We start from the raw sequence: 18,185 nt of genomic DNA, 5'->3' as shown, positions 1-18,185 counted from the left end.
ATGCATCTAAAACTAAGTCACCAAGTCAAATCTTATGGAAACCTTATTACCACTTAAGAGGCCACATTTATTACTCAATCTTGATGAATAATAATTATAATGTATTTCTTGCTTAATGGAGACCATGTTTGAATCTGGTTCATGTCAAACTTTTATCTTGACTATATAAAGGTCACGTTTAAATCAGTATGGAGTGAACACTAGATCATCACTGACCAGGTTATATCTTGAGCAACTGGTGTACATTAAACTCAGGTGAGCGCATAAAGGCCATCATGGCCCACTTGCTCACCAGTGAGCTTTTGTGATTGCTCTTTGTTTGACTAACATTTCTTTTTTAAGTAAAAGTATTCAAAATCATAACCAAAGGATGTTTAAATGACTCGAATGGGCTCATGAAGACAACACTCTATAATTGTACTATGATCAAAGGAACGATTATCACTTGGATATTATTTACTTTTAATATTGTAACATTTGTGAAAAGCCATAATATACAAGCTTGGGAGAACATGTGGCATAATAATTACCCGCATTTGGTCTGTTACATTTATATTGTGAGCTTAGGCCCATGATGCAGAAAATGTCAAGCTGAATATAATGCATAAAGTATTCAGTTTGTTTTATTTTATATTTCTATTTACTGCAGAAAAAGAACAATGGATTTCAGTGGACAAGTGTGTTATTGATATGGTACAAAGCACTATTTTCAAGGACGTTTTGAAAAAAACATTTCCTGGTGTAAGTTTAAATATAAGTGATATGCGTGGAGAAATTTCATTTACTGGGTATTCAGACTTAAAACAGGTCATGATTTGGTTTGAGACTGAATCAGCAGTTCATTCAGTAGAATTTGATAAAATCAACAAAGAAGTTGAAAATCTGCAAGAAGTAATTGAAATTCTCTTGACTGACAAGTATGGCAAATTTCAAAATGTTTTTTGGAACTTTAATACTCCCAAAAGATGTGTGATTTTTTGCACCTGTGGTGTCAAGGATCCCAGTGTTGTAAGAGCTCATCTTACAAAATCAATCCGTGTTGCTAAAGGTCAGTTTTCATATAGGTCTGAAACAATCCTTCTTGAATTACAAACAGAGTTAAGCAAGAAATTCAATGTGTTTGCAATTCACAACTGTGATAAAATATTACAAATCATTAATGGTGAATCCAGTGAGCTCCGGTCTGAAATTGTAAAGGAAGCAGAATCTATACTAGACCACTTTGGTAAGAAGGTGTTAAAGATTCACCTCAATCCAAGACATTGTTCAACGGATAAACTTGTAAACACATTTGTGAATACTGCTGTAGCTGTTGACAATTTAAATGTAATGGACAGTAATGCTCAGTGTTTGATGTGGACATTTCCAAACAGAAAACATGCACGATTGGAAATAGATAGTGGAGAAGCAACTGAGTCACAAACTGAAATAGTAATTTGTGAACCGAACACTACGAAAAAACAGGGTAGGTATTAAACAAATGTATTTCATTTTCTAGTAGCGTGAATGTTGTATCAATGTTATACAATTATATTCTGTGCCAGTGATGAATTCTTTGATTTTGGCTTTTTGTGATAATTTGCTACTTTCTCTTGTAGAAGTCCACGGAAATCGAACAACAATATTCCTATCCTCTACTTTAAGATTCGAAAATAAACATTTGGCTGGTCACGTACAGGATCAACTTAAAAAGAAAATCAAACGTGGTCAGAGGTCTATAAGCATATGTATTACACATGAAATTGACCCTGTTTTTTTGAAAAGTATTTGGTGGGCATGCACTCAAATTTTATTAGAAAATCGATCACCAGATATTATTGTGTTTGATTGTATGGACTCAACAAGTTTTTCACAATGTGCATCTGTATTTTTACCCGGAACTCCTTCAAATGCTTGGTGTGAGGGACTGCCATTCAGAACATCTACACATGATGGTAAATATTGTTCTGTATCCTTGTGTTATGCATTCAAGCATTCATTTCACTGTTCCATGTAACTTTTGAATTGAACAAAACATAACATCAAATGCCATGCAACAAAGTCAAGGACCGCAAATTGTATTCACCTTGGACACCTGTTGCTTTGTTCATCAACACAAACTTGTCTGAAGAAGTACTTGTAAACTTTTAGTAATGCAGCATTCAAACGGAAATTCATTTGTGCATGTGAAGTTAAAAATTAATATATGCTCCTTTTTCATCTTCAAAGGTCTATGACAAATTTTGAGTCCAGTACCAGTGTTACCAAACCATCAGATTTTAACTCAGTCTGTCACTGTTTCCTAGTTTCCATCTTTATCTGGTTTTACAATAACTAGCTCAAAAAGTACTGAAGTTAGGTTGATGAAACTTGGTAAAAGGATAGAAGTCCATATGAGTAATATGAAATTGTTTTTTTATCGGGCAAAATGTACAGTTGCTATGTTTATCAAAATATTGAAAACTAAAATCTAAGTCCAATCGTAACTCAAAAAAGGTTAAATGATGATCTTTGAAAAATGGATAGAGAGCTATATGCAAACAGTTCACTTTATTCATTTGTATGTGTTTTCAATTTTATATATTATTTGACCATCTGTCTGTCCGTTTGAAATATCTGGATCTTAGTATCACTTAAAAAGTACTAAAGCTGGCTGGATGAAATGCAGTATGTGAATAGAGAGCTACATGAACATGTATATGCAAACTATGCACTTAATTTAATTTTTGAGGGTTAAACAGATATTTGGTTTTGCTGTGGCTACATAAATAAACGAACATCTGGATCCTGCAGCAAGTAAATAACTACTTCAGGTAGATTGATAAATTTCAGTATGTAGATAGATGGCCATTTAGTGAATATGCATGTTATTTCAGTTTTTGTGTGTGTTTTTTTCACTATAATTATACCCCCACAAACGAAGTTTAGGGGGGTATATAGGAGTGAGCTTGTCTGTCGGTCTGTCAGTCTGTCGGTTGGTCGGTCGGTCCGTATTAAGTGTCCGCTCTCTATTTCAAGTAGTTTTCATCCGATCTTCACCAAACTTGGTCAGAAGTTGTATCTACATGATGTCTAGGCCAAGTTCGATCATAGGCCTTGTCGGGTCAAAAACTAGGTCACGGGGTCACTTAGTGCATTTTAAACATTCAGCATGTTGTCCGCTCTCTAATTCAAGTAGTTTTCATCCGATCTTCACCAAACTTGGTCAGAAGTTGTATCTAGATGATCTTAAGGCCAAGTTTGAACATGGGCCTTGCCGGGTCATAAACTAGGTCACGGGGTCACTTAGTGCGTTTTAAACATTCAGCATGTTGTACGCTCTCTAATTCAAATATTTTTCATACGAGCTTCACCAAACTTGGTCAGAAGTTGTATCTAGATGATCTTAAGGCCAAGTTCGAACATGGGCCTTGCCGGGTCAAAAACTAGGTCACGGGGTCCTTAGTACGTTTTTCACATTTAGCGCGGTGTCCGCTCTCAATTTCAAGTAGTTTAAATCCGATCTTCACCACACTTGGTCAGAAGTTGTAACTAGTTGATGTGTAGGTCATGTTCGAACATGGGCCATGCCGGGTCAAAAACTAGGTCACAGGGTCACTTAGTGTGTTTTAAAGCTCACCATGTTGTCCGCTCTCTAATTCAAGTAGTTTTTATCCAATCTTCACCAAAATTGGTCAGAAGTTGTATCTTGATAATGTCTTGGGCAAATTTGAATATGGGTCATGCCGGGTCAAAAACAAGGTCACGGGGTCACTTAGGCCTTTTAAACACCACAATGTTGTCCACTCTCTAATTCAAGTAGTTTTCATCCAATCTTCACCAAACTTGGTCAGAAGTTGTATCTAGATGATGTCTAGGTCAAGTTTGAATATGGGTCATGCCGGGTCAAAAACTAGGTCACGGGGTATCTTAGTGCATTTTTAACCTCACCATGTTGTCCGCTCTCAAATTCAAGTAGTTTTCATCCAATCCTCACCAAACTTGGTCACAAGTTTTATCTAAATGATCTCAAGGACAAGTTTGAACATGGGCTATTCCGGGCCTAAAACTAGGTCACGGGGTGCGTTTTTTAACATTCAGCATTGTGTCCGCTCTCAATTTCAAGTAGTTTACATCCGATCTTCACCAAACTTGGTCGGAAGTTTTATGGAGATGATCTTAAGGCCAAGTTAGAACATGGGCCTTTCTGGGTAAAAAACTAGGTCAAGGGGTCACTTAGTGCGTTTTAAAAATTGAGCATGGTGTCCGCTGTTTTTTGTGAAGACGACATGCAAAATAGTATGTGTCAATGCGGCATGTGGGGGTATTCGTCACGTCTGTGACAAAGCTCTAGTTTTGATTGCTACAGAAGTAACTGACAACTAAAATCTGCATACTGTCATTAATAAAAAAAAGTACTTAGGCTAGGTATATAAACTGATTGGAGATCATGTCCTTGCTTTGAATACAAAGGGGGGGTATACAATTGTTTACAGTTAGAATTCCAGTAGTATACTGCACACACTATTAATGAAACATATAATTATTTCATGTTACATGCATTTGATACTTATGTGATATAAATTATAATTTGGAAATAGCTGACCTTTTTCTATTTTAGGAAAAGAATCACTGAACATAACTGTTGAAAAAGATCTTTTACATGAAATAAAGGTATGCTGGTTATAGATATTAAAGATAAGTTTTGTTTCTTTAGCTCAGCTCTGCACAAAGTGCGAAGCATGAGCTCTTGGAATCAGCTTTTGCCTGTTGGTCTTTTCTGCCTTATGTCTGCTTTTGTTTAAATAATATCTCCTTATAAGTTAGGCAAATTTTTACACAGCCTCACTGTAATGATCCTTGATCAGTTGTTCAAATTGTTTTAGTCTACTGCATGTGTATGTTCAATAGCTTAAATATGTTTACAAAATAAAAACTTTAAACCTTCTTTAAATAACATGGTATAGTATTCCCCTAGTATGTGTGTTCATATCATGAGCCTGGTTTCAAAACTGGCCAAAGCCAAGGGTCTAATGATATATATGTTGTTTCCACTCAATACATTTATTTTTTACTAACCTAACTTGATGAAACTTTGGATGAGGCATGCTTGCATGGAAATCTAGCTTAGGATTATTTTTTAGGCTTGTTCGGTTCAGGGCACTGTTTAAAAAAATATAAACACAATTAATTGTTGATCTGTTTAAAACTTATTCCATTTAACAGGACAATTCATATTATGTGTCAATTGTTAAATTAATGTAGTTGAATAACTGAAACCTCTGGCATAAATGACTCAAGAAATTTGTTGGATGATTAGAAGTGAAGCTCATACCTATTTTTAGAGCATGGCGTTCACCTTAGTTGTTTGCAAGCAAACAACTAAAAATGGTCCTGTTGAAAATCATGGCTACCAGGAGCATTTTTTTGTTGGCTATAGTGAAACCTTGTTAGACTATAGAATTCACATTTTAATCATATCTTCATGACACTCAGGAAGAACCTTTATTTTAATTATATCTTGGCCAACTTAGAAATTTGTTATGTTTGTTGGAAAACATGTCCGTCGGGCATGGGACAGTTTTCCTTATGTGGCTTTTGTTAAAATGGTTAACTCTTTAGAAGTTATATTTTTAGTGCAATCTTTATGAAACTTGGTGAAGGTCAAGTTCAAAATGGCTCCACTCCAATGAAAAATAAGGCTTCCAGGATGTGGGGCAGTTTGCCTTGTATGGCTTTTATGAAGTCTGTTTAACACAAAATAGTTTTCTTCCTTTGGGTCTCAGGTGAAGGCCTTATGACCCATGACCCTCTTTGTGCAAGGCTTGGGACATAATGGGACAGCCTGACAAACAGTCCGAAGGGGACTGTCTCATTAAAATTGGGATTTTATGGCATGTATGTTTTTGATGTGTTGTAGGCTGATGTTTTAGTCAATAGCATTTGGACAGATTTAGACTTGAATAATGGAAAAATGTCAAGTGAACTTCTGAGGTTAGCAGGTGATGAACTTCAACAAGCAGTAAACAAACAAAAAAAAACTATTGCTATTGGAGAATTTGTTTCAACAGAGGCCTTTAAATTGGAAAACTGCAAAAGGATATTTTATGCTGCTGTTGGAAAATACAGCAAGGATTTAGCATCAGTTCAAGTAAGTAAAATGAGTGATTTAATCTATGAACACACACAGTTTTAAAGAGCATGGGTATGTAGGATCAAGCTTGTCTTTTCTGCTGATAAGTGTGTTGGTTTTCATCTTTCCAGATATAAAAAAATTGTCTTATCATTATTCAATTCTTTATAGGCATGCAATTAAACAAAGATACTGTTTAATTTCATTACAGAACTATATATTGACAGAGTTCCCACCACTTCAATTCAAATTTATAATACCTTTGTTTTACAATAATATACAAGTGAAGCTAAACCACGTTTGTTTCGTTTCTGTCTGCAATCCCTCTGTTTATCTGTCTGTCTGTCTGTCCCTAGAAACTGATATAGCTTTAAATGAACTAGACAAATACTTAAGATTTTGAGAATTAAACTTGGTTTACATATTTAAAATTGATGACATGATTATGCATAATCTATCTCCCAAGTATTTATGTAGAGGTTGCTGTGGCTTAGTGGATATTACCGTAAAAATGCAGTCATAAGTCGAGATTTTTTTCCTAAAAAATTTGATTAAATTTACAGTCTCGACTTATGAGGTCGTCCATGAAAAATAATGATGACATTCTACTAAGATCGATCCCCGCGGAAATGGTTAAAGTTGTTGTTGTTGTATAGAAAACTTTTTGAAATACGACACACAAAATTTCCTCTTTTAACTGATACTTACCAATTAATATAACCACAGTTTTCCGCAACATTTCAGTTGTTTTTATTTTCATAATTTAATCCAAAGTTTTCATGTAAGCAGGTGTTTTTTTTTACAACTGAACGTGCAAACAAAAGATCGAGTCATTTTTAAAGTAGAGCAAGAATTGGCAACCTGTGTGAATTGACAGTTTGACGTCATCAAAGGAAAGCCGCTTCCTGTCAAGAAGCCATAAAGCATCACCTCGCCAATAAAATAAAATTTCTTTAATTAGTGAAGCGACATGTTTAACCAATCGCGAGTTTGTTATTCACTGGTAATCGTCCAATTATGTTTGAGCACGTGCATAGCTCAGCCTTTGAAACTGTTATGTAGAACAAATGTGGAGTTAGCGGTCTATTGGTTATGTCAATCATTGTCATAAAAACGCGTTTACCGAGGAACTTATCAATTGTTTTAAACGTCAGATTAAAAGTACTAAGATTTGATTACAGTGATCACAGTGTGTCATCGGATTATAAGTTTGTGGATTATTACTAGCGTGGACAATTTAGTGCAAACTTTATAATAATAATTTAATTAATTTGACTAACACATTTGATTTGTGAAAATGCCTCGAAAACGCCAACGCCATGCGTATGACAATACGTTTAAAATACGCGTGATAGAATTTGCAGAGCAATCAATTAATAATAGTGCTGCTGAACGCGAGTTTGGTGTTTTGTATGTCGTTGATGTGTAAATTACGATTTACATGTATATAAGTTCTGGTTTCCTATGTTGTCTTTGTTTTTATGTGGTTCATTATGATTTGCTTGTCTATATTTTCATATATTATTTTCGATTTCCTAAATATATATCGTATTGATTGTATTAAATAAAGTACATAATACACGTGTCTGCTATGTCTACGTTGCACAGTGCTACATATAGTGTATATTGACGTCATGGTCTATGTATAGAATAAAAACTTCCTGTACATTTAAAATTGCGTCTGTTTATGAAATTCTTGCACGGACAATTTCTGACTCGACTTATGACTTGAACATATTCAAAATCTCCGATTTTCGTATCATTTTTTACCCCCCAACTTATGAGAGGGTAGACTTATGACTGCATTTTTACGGTAAGTCTGCCTAGTGATCAGGAGGTCATAGGTTCAATGCCCACTATGGGAAGTTGTTTTAATCTTCACCATAGTACTGGTTCTACCCAGAAAAGGACACAAGAGAGTTTCACTAAACATAAGGCTTACATTTCAATCAAGCTCAAATAAATAGGGTTAAACTGAACTGAGTATTTTTTTAAATGTCTGTTCCAAGTGTATTTAAAAATTCTGTTAAGAATTGCATTTTATCCCACTTATACAGCGATTTCGGTTGATTAAAGCCCCATTGATTAAATATCTGCTTTAATCAACGGCACGTGCTACGTTGTTAGGCTACGTTGTAAACAAATGTAGTTCCTTGTATATAACAACTAAATGTTATATTGATGTTATAAAACTTTTAGATTTGCAAGTCAATATGAATAAAATTGTAATTAATAACACACGACTCTTTGTCACAGAACAATATTCTGTTAAAAAAAAAATGATTATTTGATCAGCGGTTATTTTTGGAACTCGGAGTAATACACTGACCTTGGTTACACTACAGTCATTATCAAAGTGCGACAAACACTCGTGATGAAAACTAATTTTTTTTAAATAAAAAGGTTTACTGTATAAACAGTGGGATAAATAGAATAATAGATTAGTGTTGATTATAGATCAGGTTTATCATGCTCGGCACGAAAACGAAAAAGCACTCGCCAAGGCTCGTGCTGTTTGTTTTCTAAGCCTTGCATGATAAACCTGATCTATAATCAACACTAACCTATTATTCTCTATATAAATAGAATTGAACACAATATTAAAACAGTATTTGCGAATGATCTCTCTTCCAGAAATTGAAGCAATTGGTGGCAAAGTGTATTGCAACTGCAGACAAATTACAGTTTACGTCAATAGCATTGCCAGCCCTTGGGACAGGAAAATTACAATTTCCAGCAGAGAAAGCGGCAGAAGCTATGTTTGAAGCAATTGAAGAAACACAATTCATGTTAGACAACATTCGAACTATACGGATTGTTGTTTATAAACATGATGACTCCAGTCTCTGTAAGGTAGTTATTTAATAACATTTGTCACTGTTTCTTCAATATCCAAACTCTTGCATATAAGTGAGTCAGTATTGCCTTAAATATTACCGGGTATATAAAAATATATATCTCTGTTTAAATATAAAACATATATATAGTCACCATAAGTTGAGCTAACTTTTATTGTAATACTTTTTAAATGCCATACAAATTTAACATGTCTTTACCCCTATTAAAGCAAATAAAATTGGTTATACAAATTCTTATCTTTGGCTTATAGTTCCTCTAAAGTGCTGTGAATACTTTATTGTGTCAACATTGATTAACTAATATTATTATACCTCAACAAACTTAGTGAACTGGGTATTCAGAAATCTCTGTGGACGTCTTTCCAAGCACACAAACTTGTCCAAAGGCATTCTCCTTCTCTTTTTAACTTGAAACTTTCCTTGAAACCTTCAGCCAAGAGGTTTCATTTTTTTTGTATGTTAATTTGGATTGTGGTCCTACATTTGTTAAAATGATGAACCAAGAGTCTAAATTGGCTAAAAGTCAAAGTTGGCCATTGAAAAATTTGACCAAGGCCTTGTGGGTCACAAGGTTAATATACACTCATATAGCACAAAAACTAAACTTTTATATTTTGGTGTAGCTGTTTAACTCAGCTTTTCACCTTAAATGACTTTTATACAATACCAGCTGATTGAATACACTTCATTCATTCAATTGGCTTATGTGTGCATAATCCCCTCAAACATTGGAAGCATAACTGCAAGTCTTTGTAGTAAAGGATGTACCACTAATCAGTGTATGACAATGCAGACTACTCTATGCATGCTCAGTTTTTGCCCAGTTACAATTAAGCATTACCAGTAAATTCTATCCCCAAGACTTTCAGGATCAGTGCTGGGTCAGTAAATCACCAGGGGAAGACAGACTGTACAATGAATAAACACCTTACGTTGATAACACAGTATTGCTTTCAAGATATCAAACAACAGGAATTTTAGGGAAAGAAATGAATGAATATCAATAGCCAAAATTTCAACGCTAGATGTGGTCTGGCAACATAGATTAAACAAGATACAAAATGCTCTTTTTTTCTTTTTTTGCGGAACAATATATTAAACACATGTTCATGTACCAAGTAAGTGTTCGTGTTGAATGAATAGATATTGTTGCGAGAAATTAAAATTGAATAAAGTGCATCATACAAAAATAAAAATAAGCCTTTTTCTATCTATTTAAATCTATTTTACCATACAACATCTAGTGTTGACATTTTGCCTATTGCTATAGGGAACATTGATTTTTATATGTTACCTTTTTTTTCCGAAATATTGTACAAAATATTCGTAGATTTTTAGTATTTATGTTACTTCAAGTCTTCAAGAAACTTGGTCAGAATATTTTTATGCCCCCGAAGGGTGGTATATAGTTTTTTAACTGTCTGTCAGCCCGTCCGTCTGTCAGCCCGTCCGTCTGTCCGTCCGAAAACTTTAACATTGCCCATAACTTTTGCAATATTGAAGATAGCAATTTGATATTTGGCAGGCATGTGTATCTCATGGAGCTGCACATTTTGAGTGGTGAAAAGTCAAGGTCATCCTTCAAGGTCAAAGGTCAAATATATGGCTTCAAAGCGGCGCAGTAGGGGGCATTGTGTTTCTGACAAACACATCTCTTGTTCTCAATGATATCTTGGTCGAGTTCTAAAATTGTTTCAGTTGGTTGAAAAACATGGCCACCAGGGGGCAGGGCATTTTTTTTCATTATATGGCTATAGTAAAACTTTGTTAAAACGCTAGAATTTACATTTATTTTCCAATCTTCATGAAACTTGGTCAGAATATTTGTTCTAAAAATATCTTGGATGAGTTCGAAAATGGTTCCAGTTTGTTGAAAAAAATGGCCGCAAGGGGGTTGGGTATTTATCCTTATATGGCTATAGTAAAACCTTGTTAACTTTCTAAAAGTCACATTTATAGTCCAGTCTTTATTAAACTTGGCTGAACATTTTTTGTAATGATATCTTGGAATATTTACAAAAATGGTGCCGATCTGTTGAAAAGCATTGCTAGCAGTTTTTCTTATATGGCTTTAGTAAAACCTTGTTAATACTCTAAAAGTTACATTTAAAGTTCGTTCTTCATGAAACTTGGTCAGAACATTTTGTTCTAATGATATCTTGGGGCTGCAATGAGCAGGTCAGTTCCTTTGTATCTCAGGTGAGTGGCTTTGGGTCTGTCAGGCCCTCTTGTTTTATTTGATACATAAAATTGTATAGTTGTACAGTGTTTTAAATGCTGACCCTGTGTTCAACATTAGTTACACTCAAAGGGTAACACTTTTTTTATTTTCTCAGTTTGCTACATTTTTGTACATATTGTGGCTGGGAGAGAGGTTATTCTTTGTTGTTATTTTGACAAGCTCTAGTTTAATAACTGCAGTATGGCATACACAAAATGTCCACTGCCCTTTTAAATGAAATAAATGATGTAGACTTGTGGTTGGTTGAGTTTCATGTTACACAATGAGAAAGTAATGGAATAAAATATCTAAGTAAGAAATGTCTTAAAGTTTACAAACGTTTTACATAAACTGAATATTACACACCAGTATGATATATTGTCATTTTGAGTATTGAGACTATTGAAATCTAACACTCCTTTGCCTTGCAACAGCATATAAAAGTAATGTGTATGTTATGTTTAGTTGTTGTTGTATACATAAATTATTTATTATAATAACATTTATTTATTTCAGGTGTTCAGTGATGAGAAAGGTAAATAATGGTTGATATTTAAAGAAGAGATGTGTATTTACTGTCCTAGTACTGGTAGATTAGCAGACCAGCAAAAGAATTTTTATGCCCCCCTTCGAAGAAGAGGGGGTATATTGTTTTGCACATGTCAATCGGTTGGTCCGTCGGTCGGTTCGTTCACGTAATGGTTTCCGGATGATAACTCAAGAAAGCTTAGGCCTAGGATCATGAAACTACATAGGTACATTGATCATGACTGGCAGATGAACCCTATTGATTTTCAGGTCACTAGGTCAAAGGTCAAGGTCACAGTGACTAAAAACAGTAAAATGGTTTCCAGATGATAACTCAAGTACGCCAAGGCCTAGGATCATGAAACGTCATAGGTACATTGATCATGACTGGCAGATGACTCCTATTGATTTTCAGGTCACTAGGTCAAAGGTTTAAGGTCACAGTGACCTGAAGCAGTGAAATGGTTTCTAAGGTACACAATGGCTGCCACTACAACTGACAGCCCATTTGGGGGCATGCGTGTTTTACAAACAGCCCTTGTTGGGGAAATCTTGTATGTGTGGCTCATAGAAATGATCATGTTTGTCTGTCTTTACATCCACTTGTTTATGTATTTCGTTCATGAGAGATGAGATTTTTAATGCTGGAGTTGTTGCCCTTTGGTAATTGTTATATCCCAGTAAATAATGAGACGGTCTTTAATGGATTCACCAATCGACATGTTTCTAGCCTTTTCTCTGTTACTTACTTATCATTAACTGGAGGGGATTAAAGGTTTGTTGCCTGTCATGTCTATCCCTCCGTCTATCCTCTAAATTTGATAAGACAATTTTTTTAAGTACTTAAGATACTGTGCTTAAACTCGTACTGATTATGGGAAATAGGATATTTCAAAATTCTTTGTTTACACTATAGGCCAAATGTCTGGTCACTCTAAAATTAAGTTAATGTAAATGTAAAATTACAAAAATAAGAAAAAACACAATTTTATGCTGTTATAAATAAAAAAGTAGATGTGCTATAGTCATGAAACTTAGATAAAACATGAGGCTATAGTGTTTCTAACAATCACTTCCTCTGTTGAATCATTTGTTTGTTAGTCGGTCCAAAAAAACTAGAATAATTCAAAATGTACATAAGATCTGATCATTAAAATTGGTTATATGTATTTAAAGTGATAATATGATTATGCACCATTTTATTTCTTTAGAGATCAAATGTTAACATGACTGTTCTTACAGCACCTAATACTGAAAAACCTTATATGTATGTAAAGTGGTGTACACATGAAAACCAATGTAATAGTTTTTCACAGGATGCAACAAAAATGAAAACATTTTGTGCGAGGCATCTTTTTTATGTTATATTATTTCTTGTCACCTGAGCTCATGGTTAAACCCTTTTGATCAACATGTGTCTCTGGTTTGTTTTCCGTCATGCATCATCAGCATTTACCTAGTTAACACACCAAAGGTCACAGTTATTTAAACATTTTCATAAAACTTGGTCACAATATTTGTTAAAATTGATATCTGGTATAAGTTTGAAACTTGGTCATGTTGTATCAAATATTTGGTCAAAATGTCATTTTAAAGAAAGAACTTGTGAAGAAACTCATAACTTCACATTGTCTGCCCTCTCTTAATTGATGAAATTGCTTAGAAATTTAATATAATAGTGTCTCAGCTGAGTACAAAAATGTTTTCGGTCCATTAAATATGGTTGTCATATGTCTGGTCAGTTTTCAAAAATGGCTTCATTAAACCGTTTAGTACACTCTACAAGCAACATGTTTTCTGATTCATCATTAAACTGAGAATTTTCGTTTTAATGTTATCTTGATTAAGTTGAAAATGATCCAGAACATTTAAAAACATAGCTTCCATGGGAGGTTCACGTTTTGGTGTGACATCTTCAATAAACTTTTGTGAACATTTTAGATCCATATTTATTACCCAATCTGTATGAAACTTGGTAAGAACACATTAACCAGTGATCTCTCAGTGTCAATTTTAAACTGGTTGATTATTAGTCAAAAACAATGGTCACTATGTCAAATTGAAATAAGCTTCTTAACACTAAATATGACTTTTTTTCGCCCAATCTCCATAAAACTTGTTGAGAACATTAATTTTGTTCCCTGATAATGATATCTTTGTCAAGTTAGAAAATGATATTGGTACAATTAAAAGCATGGCTGCCAAAGGGTGGAGCAGTTTTGCCTTATACGGATTTAGTAAAACCTTACAAACACTATGTCATTCTTTTCTCCAATGGTTATAATGCTTGCTCAGAACAATCATTCTGTGCCGAGTTTGAAAGTTATTCCTGCCAATTTACTTTGCTTCCAGGGGTGGGTAGTTTTCCCTATATGGCTATTATATAACCATATGAACATTCAAAAATGTACAAAAAAATCTAGATCATCATGAACATAGCTAAAAACAGTTTTGTTTGTTATGCCCCCGGATCGAATGATCGGGGGTATATTGTTTTTGGCCTGTCTGTCTGTCTGTCATTCGGTCATTCTGTCACCAAAACTTTAACCTTACATTAAAGTTTTGCAAAAACTTTTGACATATTGAACATAACAACTTGATATTTGGCATGTATGTGTATCTCATGGAGCTGCACATTTTGAATGGTGAAAGGTCAAGGTCATCCTTCAAGGTCAAAGGTAAAAAAAAAGCGGTACATTAGGGTGCATTGTGTTTCTGACAAACACATCTCTTGTTTATGTCTATAGTGAAACTTGCGAACTTAACCTTATCAGATTAGTTCCTTCAGGGTCTTTATTTAGTGTTCCATTAAAGGCATTTCCATTTGAGCTTTATTTCCAATGATATCAGCAGAACCAGACACATATATATATATTTGTAAATGTAGTCTTTGATTTTTCAGACTGACTATAATTCAAAATAAATTATGGGAAAATATCTTAGTTCTGTTCCCAATATTTCTTTGTTCTTTGTTGCAGATAAGTTGTTTCACTCCTTTGATTCTATTAGAGGATTCTCCCCAGTGATCACATTAAAGAATATATCTGCAAGAGCTGTGTGCAAACCAATTCAAGATATCCAATGTGATATTTTGTAATTTCATACTAAACAAACAGGTTTGTATGAAATTGTGTGTATACTTAGTTTGAGGTTGACTAGCCCGGTAGGAAAAATTAAGTAGTGTAAATCTGGGCAGTATTTGTTTAAAGGCTTGGTCACTCGGGCAAATTGTAGAAAAACTTAAGAACTTGTGCATGTTAGTACTCTAAAAGCCACATGTTTGCCTCCGTCTGGATAAAACAAAGTCATAATTTTTATCTAAAAATTATCTAGGCTACAGTTATTTGATTTTTATGCCCCCCTTCGAAGAAGAGGGGGTATATTGCTTTGCTCATGTCGGTCGGTCTGTCGGTCCGTCAGTCTGTCGGTCTGTCGGTCCGTCTACCAGGTGGTTGTCAGACGATAACTCAAGAACGCTTGGGCCTAGGGTCATGAAACTTCATAGGTACATTGATCATGACTCGCAGATGATCCCTATTGATTTTGAGGTAACTAGGTCAAAGGTCAAGGTCACGGTGACCCGAAATAGTAAAATGGTTTTTGAATGATAACTCAAGAACGCATAAGCCTAGGATTATGAAACTTCATGGGTAGATTGATCATGACTCGCAGATAACTCCTATTGATTTTGAGGTCACTAGGTCAAAGGTCAAGGTCACAGTGACCCGAAATAGTAAAATGGTTTCCGGATGATAACTCAAGAATGCATACGCCTAGGATCATGAAACTTCATGGGTAGATTGATCATGACTCGCAGATGACCCCTATTGATTTTGAGGTCACTAGGTCAAAGGTCAAGGTCACAGTGACCCGAAATAGTATCAAGGTCACAGTGACCCGAAATAGTAAAACGGTTTTCGGATGATAACTCAAGAACGCATATGCCTAGGATCATGAAACTTCACAGGTACATTGATCATGACTCGCAGATGACCCCTATTGATTTTGAGGTCACAAGGTCAAAGGTCAAGGTCACAGTGACCCAAAATAGTAAAATGATTTTTGGATGATAACTCAAGAATACTTTTGCCTAGGATCATGACACTTCATAGGTACATTGATCGTGACTCGCAGATGACCCCTATTGATTTTCAGGTCACTAGGTCAAAGGTCAAGGTCACAGTGACAAAAAACGTATTCACACAATAGCTGCCACTACAACTGACAGCCCATATGGGGGGCATGAATGTTTTACAAACAGCCCTTGTTTGTTAAATAGGCTAAGCAAATAAGGTAACAGCTTGATATAACATCCTATAAATATCATTCACTGATTGTTTTTCAAATTTTCCTGAAGTCAATACTGGTCAGTGGCAGACTAAAACTATTTTTCTTAAACTACAGGGCCAAGATTTTGTAATATGGTATTGTGGTCCTCCTTAAATTAAGTTCAAATCATGCCTCTTGGGTAAAAACACTCCATACACAGAGGAGCACTGGTATGCAAACAAACACTTGATAAACGTTACACAGTTACGCAATCAAGTGAATCCTGGCCTTCTTGTTTCTCGATTACACAAAGACTTTAGAGTAGTTCAGTCACTTGTTAGTATATATGTTAAATGTATATGTTCTTTAATGAAGAAAATCTTTCCACACTTCATTATGAACAAGAAGACAAGGAAAACAATTGTTAAAATATGCTGATAAATCTTAACAATTGTTAATGATGTTACATGGACATTATGCCAAGACACTAAAATGACAACTAACAATTAGTTGTTCAAAGAAAAGTTGACAATACAAATGTTTAAAGTAATATTTTTAACATGTTTAAAACAAGAATATTTGGTAAAGCTGTATCTCACAGGAAACAAAATATAACATGTTTGATTTTCTTTCTTTGTAGACCACATGAAACTCGATTATTTTTATATTAGTTTCAGACAAGTTGAAGGCCAAGTGCGTTCATAAGTTTTCAGAAAATATCTGGGACAGTAAGTTTGATAAAACCCTGAACCATTCATTAAGGCCAACCTTTTTAAAGGAAAGTGGGATGACTGTGTGCATCTATGTTAAAAGTGAGTATTTTATATTATGAGTGTAATAGTGGCATACTTGATTCAAAATCTTGGTTAGTTGTTTAGTATTTCTTGTCCTTTGAACTTATTCAGTTTGTTCATTTAAGTTGAACACTTATCTCAAGATGTTCTATGATCAGAAGAAGTAGCTTTGTTTAACATAATATATATATATATATATATATATGCATTGATCAGGTTCATTTGCAGTGGGGCATTATTGTGTTGATCACAAAATAATATCACTCATGTTTTTAAGGCATCCATTTACCAAATTTCTTCAAGATTTTGACGATTTAAAAATAAACCCCATTTATCTGGGTTAATTCCATTGTGTGGAAGACACATCTTGTCTCAATCTAAATGGAGTTAGTCATAAGAATTTTTGTACGTTAACATCTATTAGATATCTCCAAATTATTTTGATTTGTTACATCTACAAAAAAAATAGACAACCATGGGCTTGATTTAAAATTTGTTTTACAACATTATGTCGCATCTTTGTAAAAAATCTTCATTTCAGCAATGTCACAAGTTTTAAAGTTTTGATGAAGTTTGCTAAGCAATAAGTAATATTGACTTTTGGATATAATCACACTGTTAGTCCAGTATAACCTGCTTCGTTATAATTCAACATAATCTGGAGGGTTTTGGCTCCTGTGTTATCTCCAATCTTCCATTTCAATCTCGAGTGTTTTCTTGAAATCTAAAATATTGTGTTGTCCATGGTACGGAATGCATGATTGTTCAAATATAATTGACTAAAGACTAACCATTATATACATGTATATATTAGGGCATTTGACAGTTTAAGTGTTATAATCCATTATTTGATGCAAATTAAGGTGTGAAAAAGAGCATGTGCTTATATGTGTTTCAGGCTCTAATGCTGTTACTTTTTATGTTCTAAAGATCTTTTTAATCATTGACAGCTTTGACAAGTTTTACAAGATATTTTCATTTAATTGTTATTTGTAGAAAATATATATTTTAATATTTTGCTTAAAATACAATTGAAAACATAACAGGCTAAGGGAATTGAAAAGGTAATCTAGATGATTTTGTTACATCCAAACGAAGGGTAATTCTTAATCGAAATTCCTTTTCATTTTGGTCTTGTTTTCAGGAAGTCCCAGAAGAGTTTTTTTGCATGACTGCAATTTACGCAATAAATAGTTGCTCTCATTCGTATTGCATTCAATCTTAATTTAAACTCACTCTGCACTTTGTTGTAATAACTAAATCTGTTCAGTGCCCAATCAAACCTCTGTTTACACTTCTGCACAAAATGGCTTATGATTGTGTTTACTAAATACTTCAACACATTTATTGTTGTAAATCCCGAGATGTATTTATTTTTAATTGATGTAATTCTATTGGATAAGCGGATATAGTTGCTCATTTTA

General features: G+C 34.2%; 1 protein-coding gene across 3 annotated transcripts in view; it reads left to right on the top strand.

Moving 5' to 3' along the window:
• The first annotated feature begins 652 nt into the window (after window positions 1-652).
• Window positions 653-18,185, top strand: part of LOC127841517 (uncharacterized) — an 84,568-nt gene continuing 67,035 nt past the window's right edge. For all 3 annotated transcript variants that reach the window (XM_052370395.1, XM_052370394.1, XM_052370396.1), the window contains exons 1-8: window positions 653-1,465; window positions 1,599-1,934; window positions 4,580-4,632; window positions 5,879-6,109; window positions 8,726-8,944; window positions 11,687-11,705; window positions 14,677-14,814; window positions 16,639-16,779. In XM_052370395.1, coding sequence (XP_052226355.1) covers window positions 691-1,465; window positions 1,599-1,934; window positions 4,580-4,632; window positions 5,879-6,109; window positions 8,726-8,944; window positions 11,687-11,705; window positions 14,677-14,795 — 1,752 coding nt within the window. In that variant the 5' untranslated portion in view covers window positions 653-690 and the 3' untranslated portion in view covers window positions 14,796-14,814; window positions 16,639-16,779. The remainder of the gene's footprint in view (window positions 1,466-1,598; window positions 1,935-4,579; window positions 4,633-5,878; window positions 6,110-8,725; window positions 8,945-11,686; window positions 11,706-14,676; window positions 14,815-16,638; window positions 16,780-18,185) is intronic.

This window comes from Dreissena polymorpha, chromosome 8 (genome assembly GCF_020536995.1).
Source record: "Dreissena polymorpha isolate Duluth1 chromosome 8, UMN_Dpol_1.0, whole genome shotgun sequence".
Lineage (NCBI taxonomy): Eukaryota > Metazoa > Mollusca > Bivalvia > Myida > Dreissenidae > Dreissena > Dreissena polymorpha.
The sequence above is the reverse complement of the archived record's forward strand: the minus strand, read 5'-3'. Positions and strand labels throughout refer to the sequence as shown.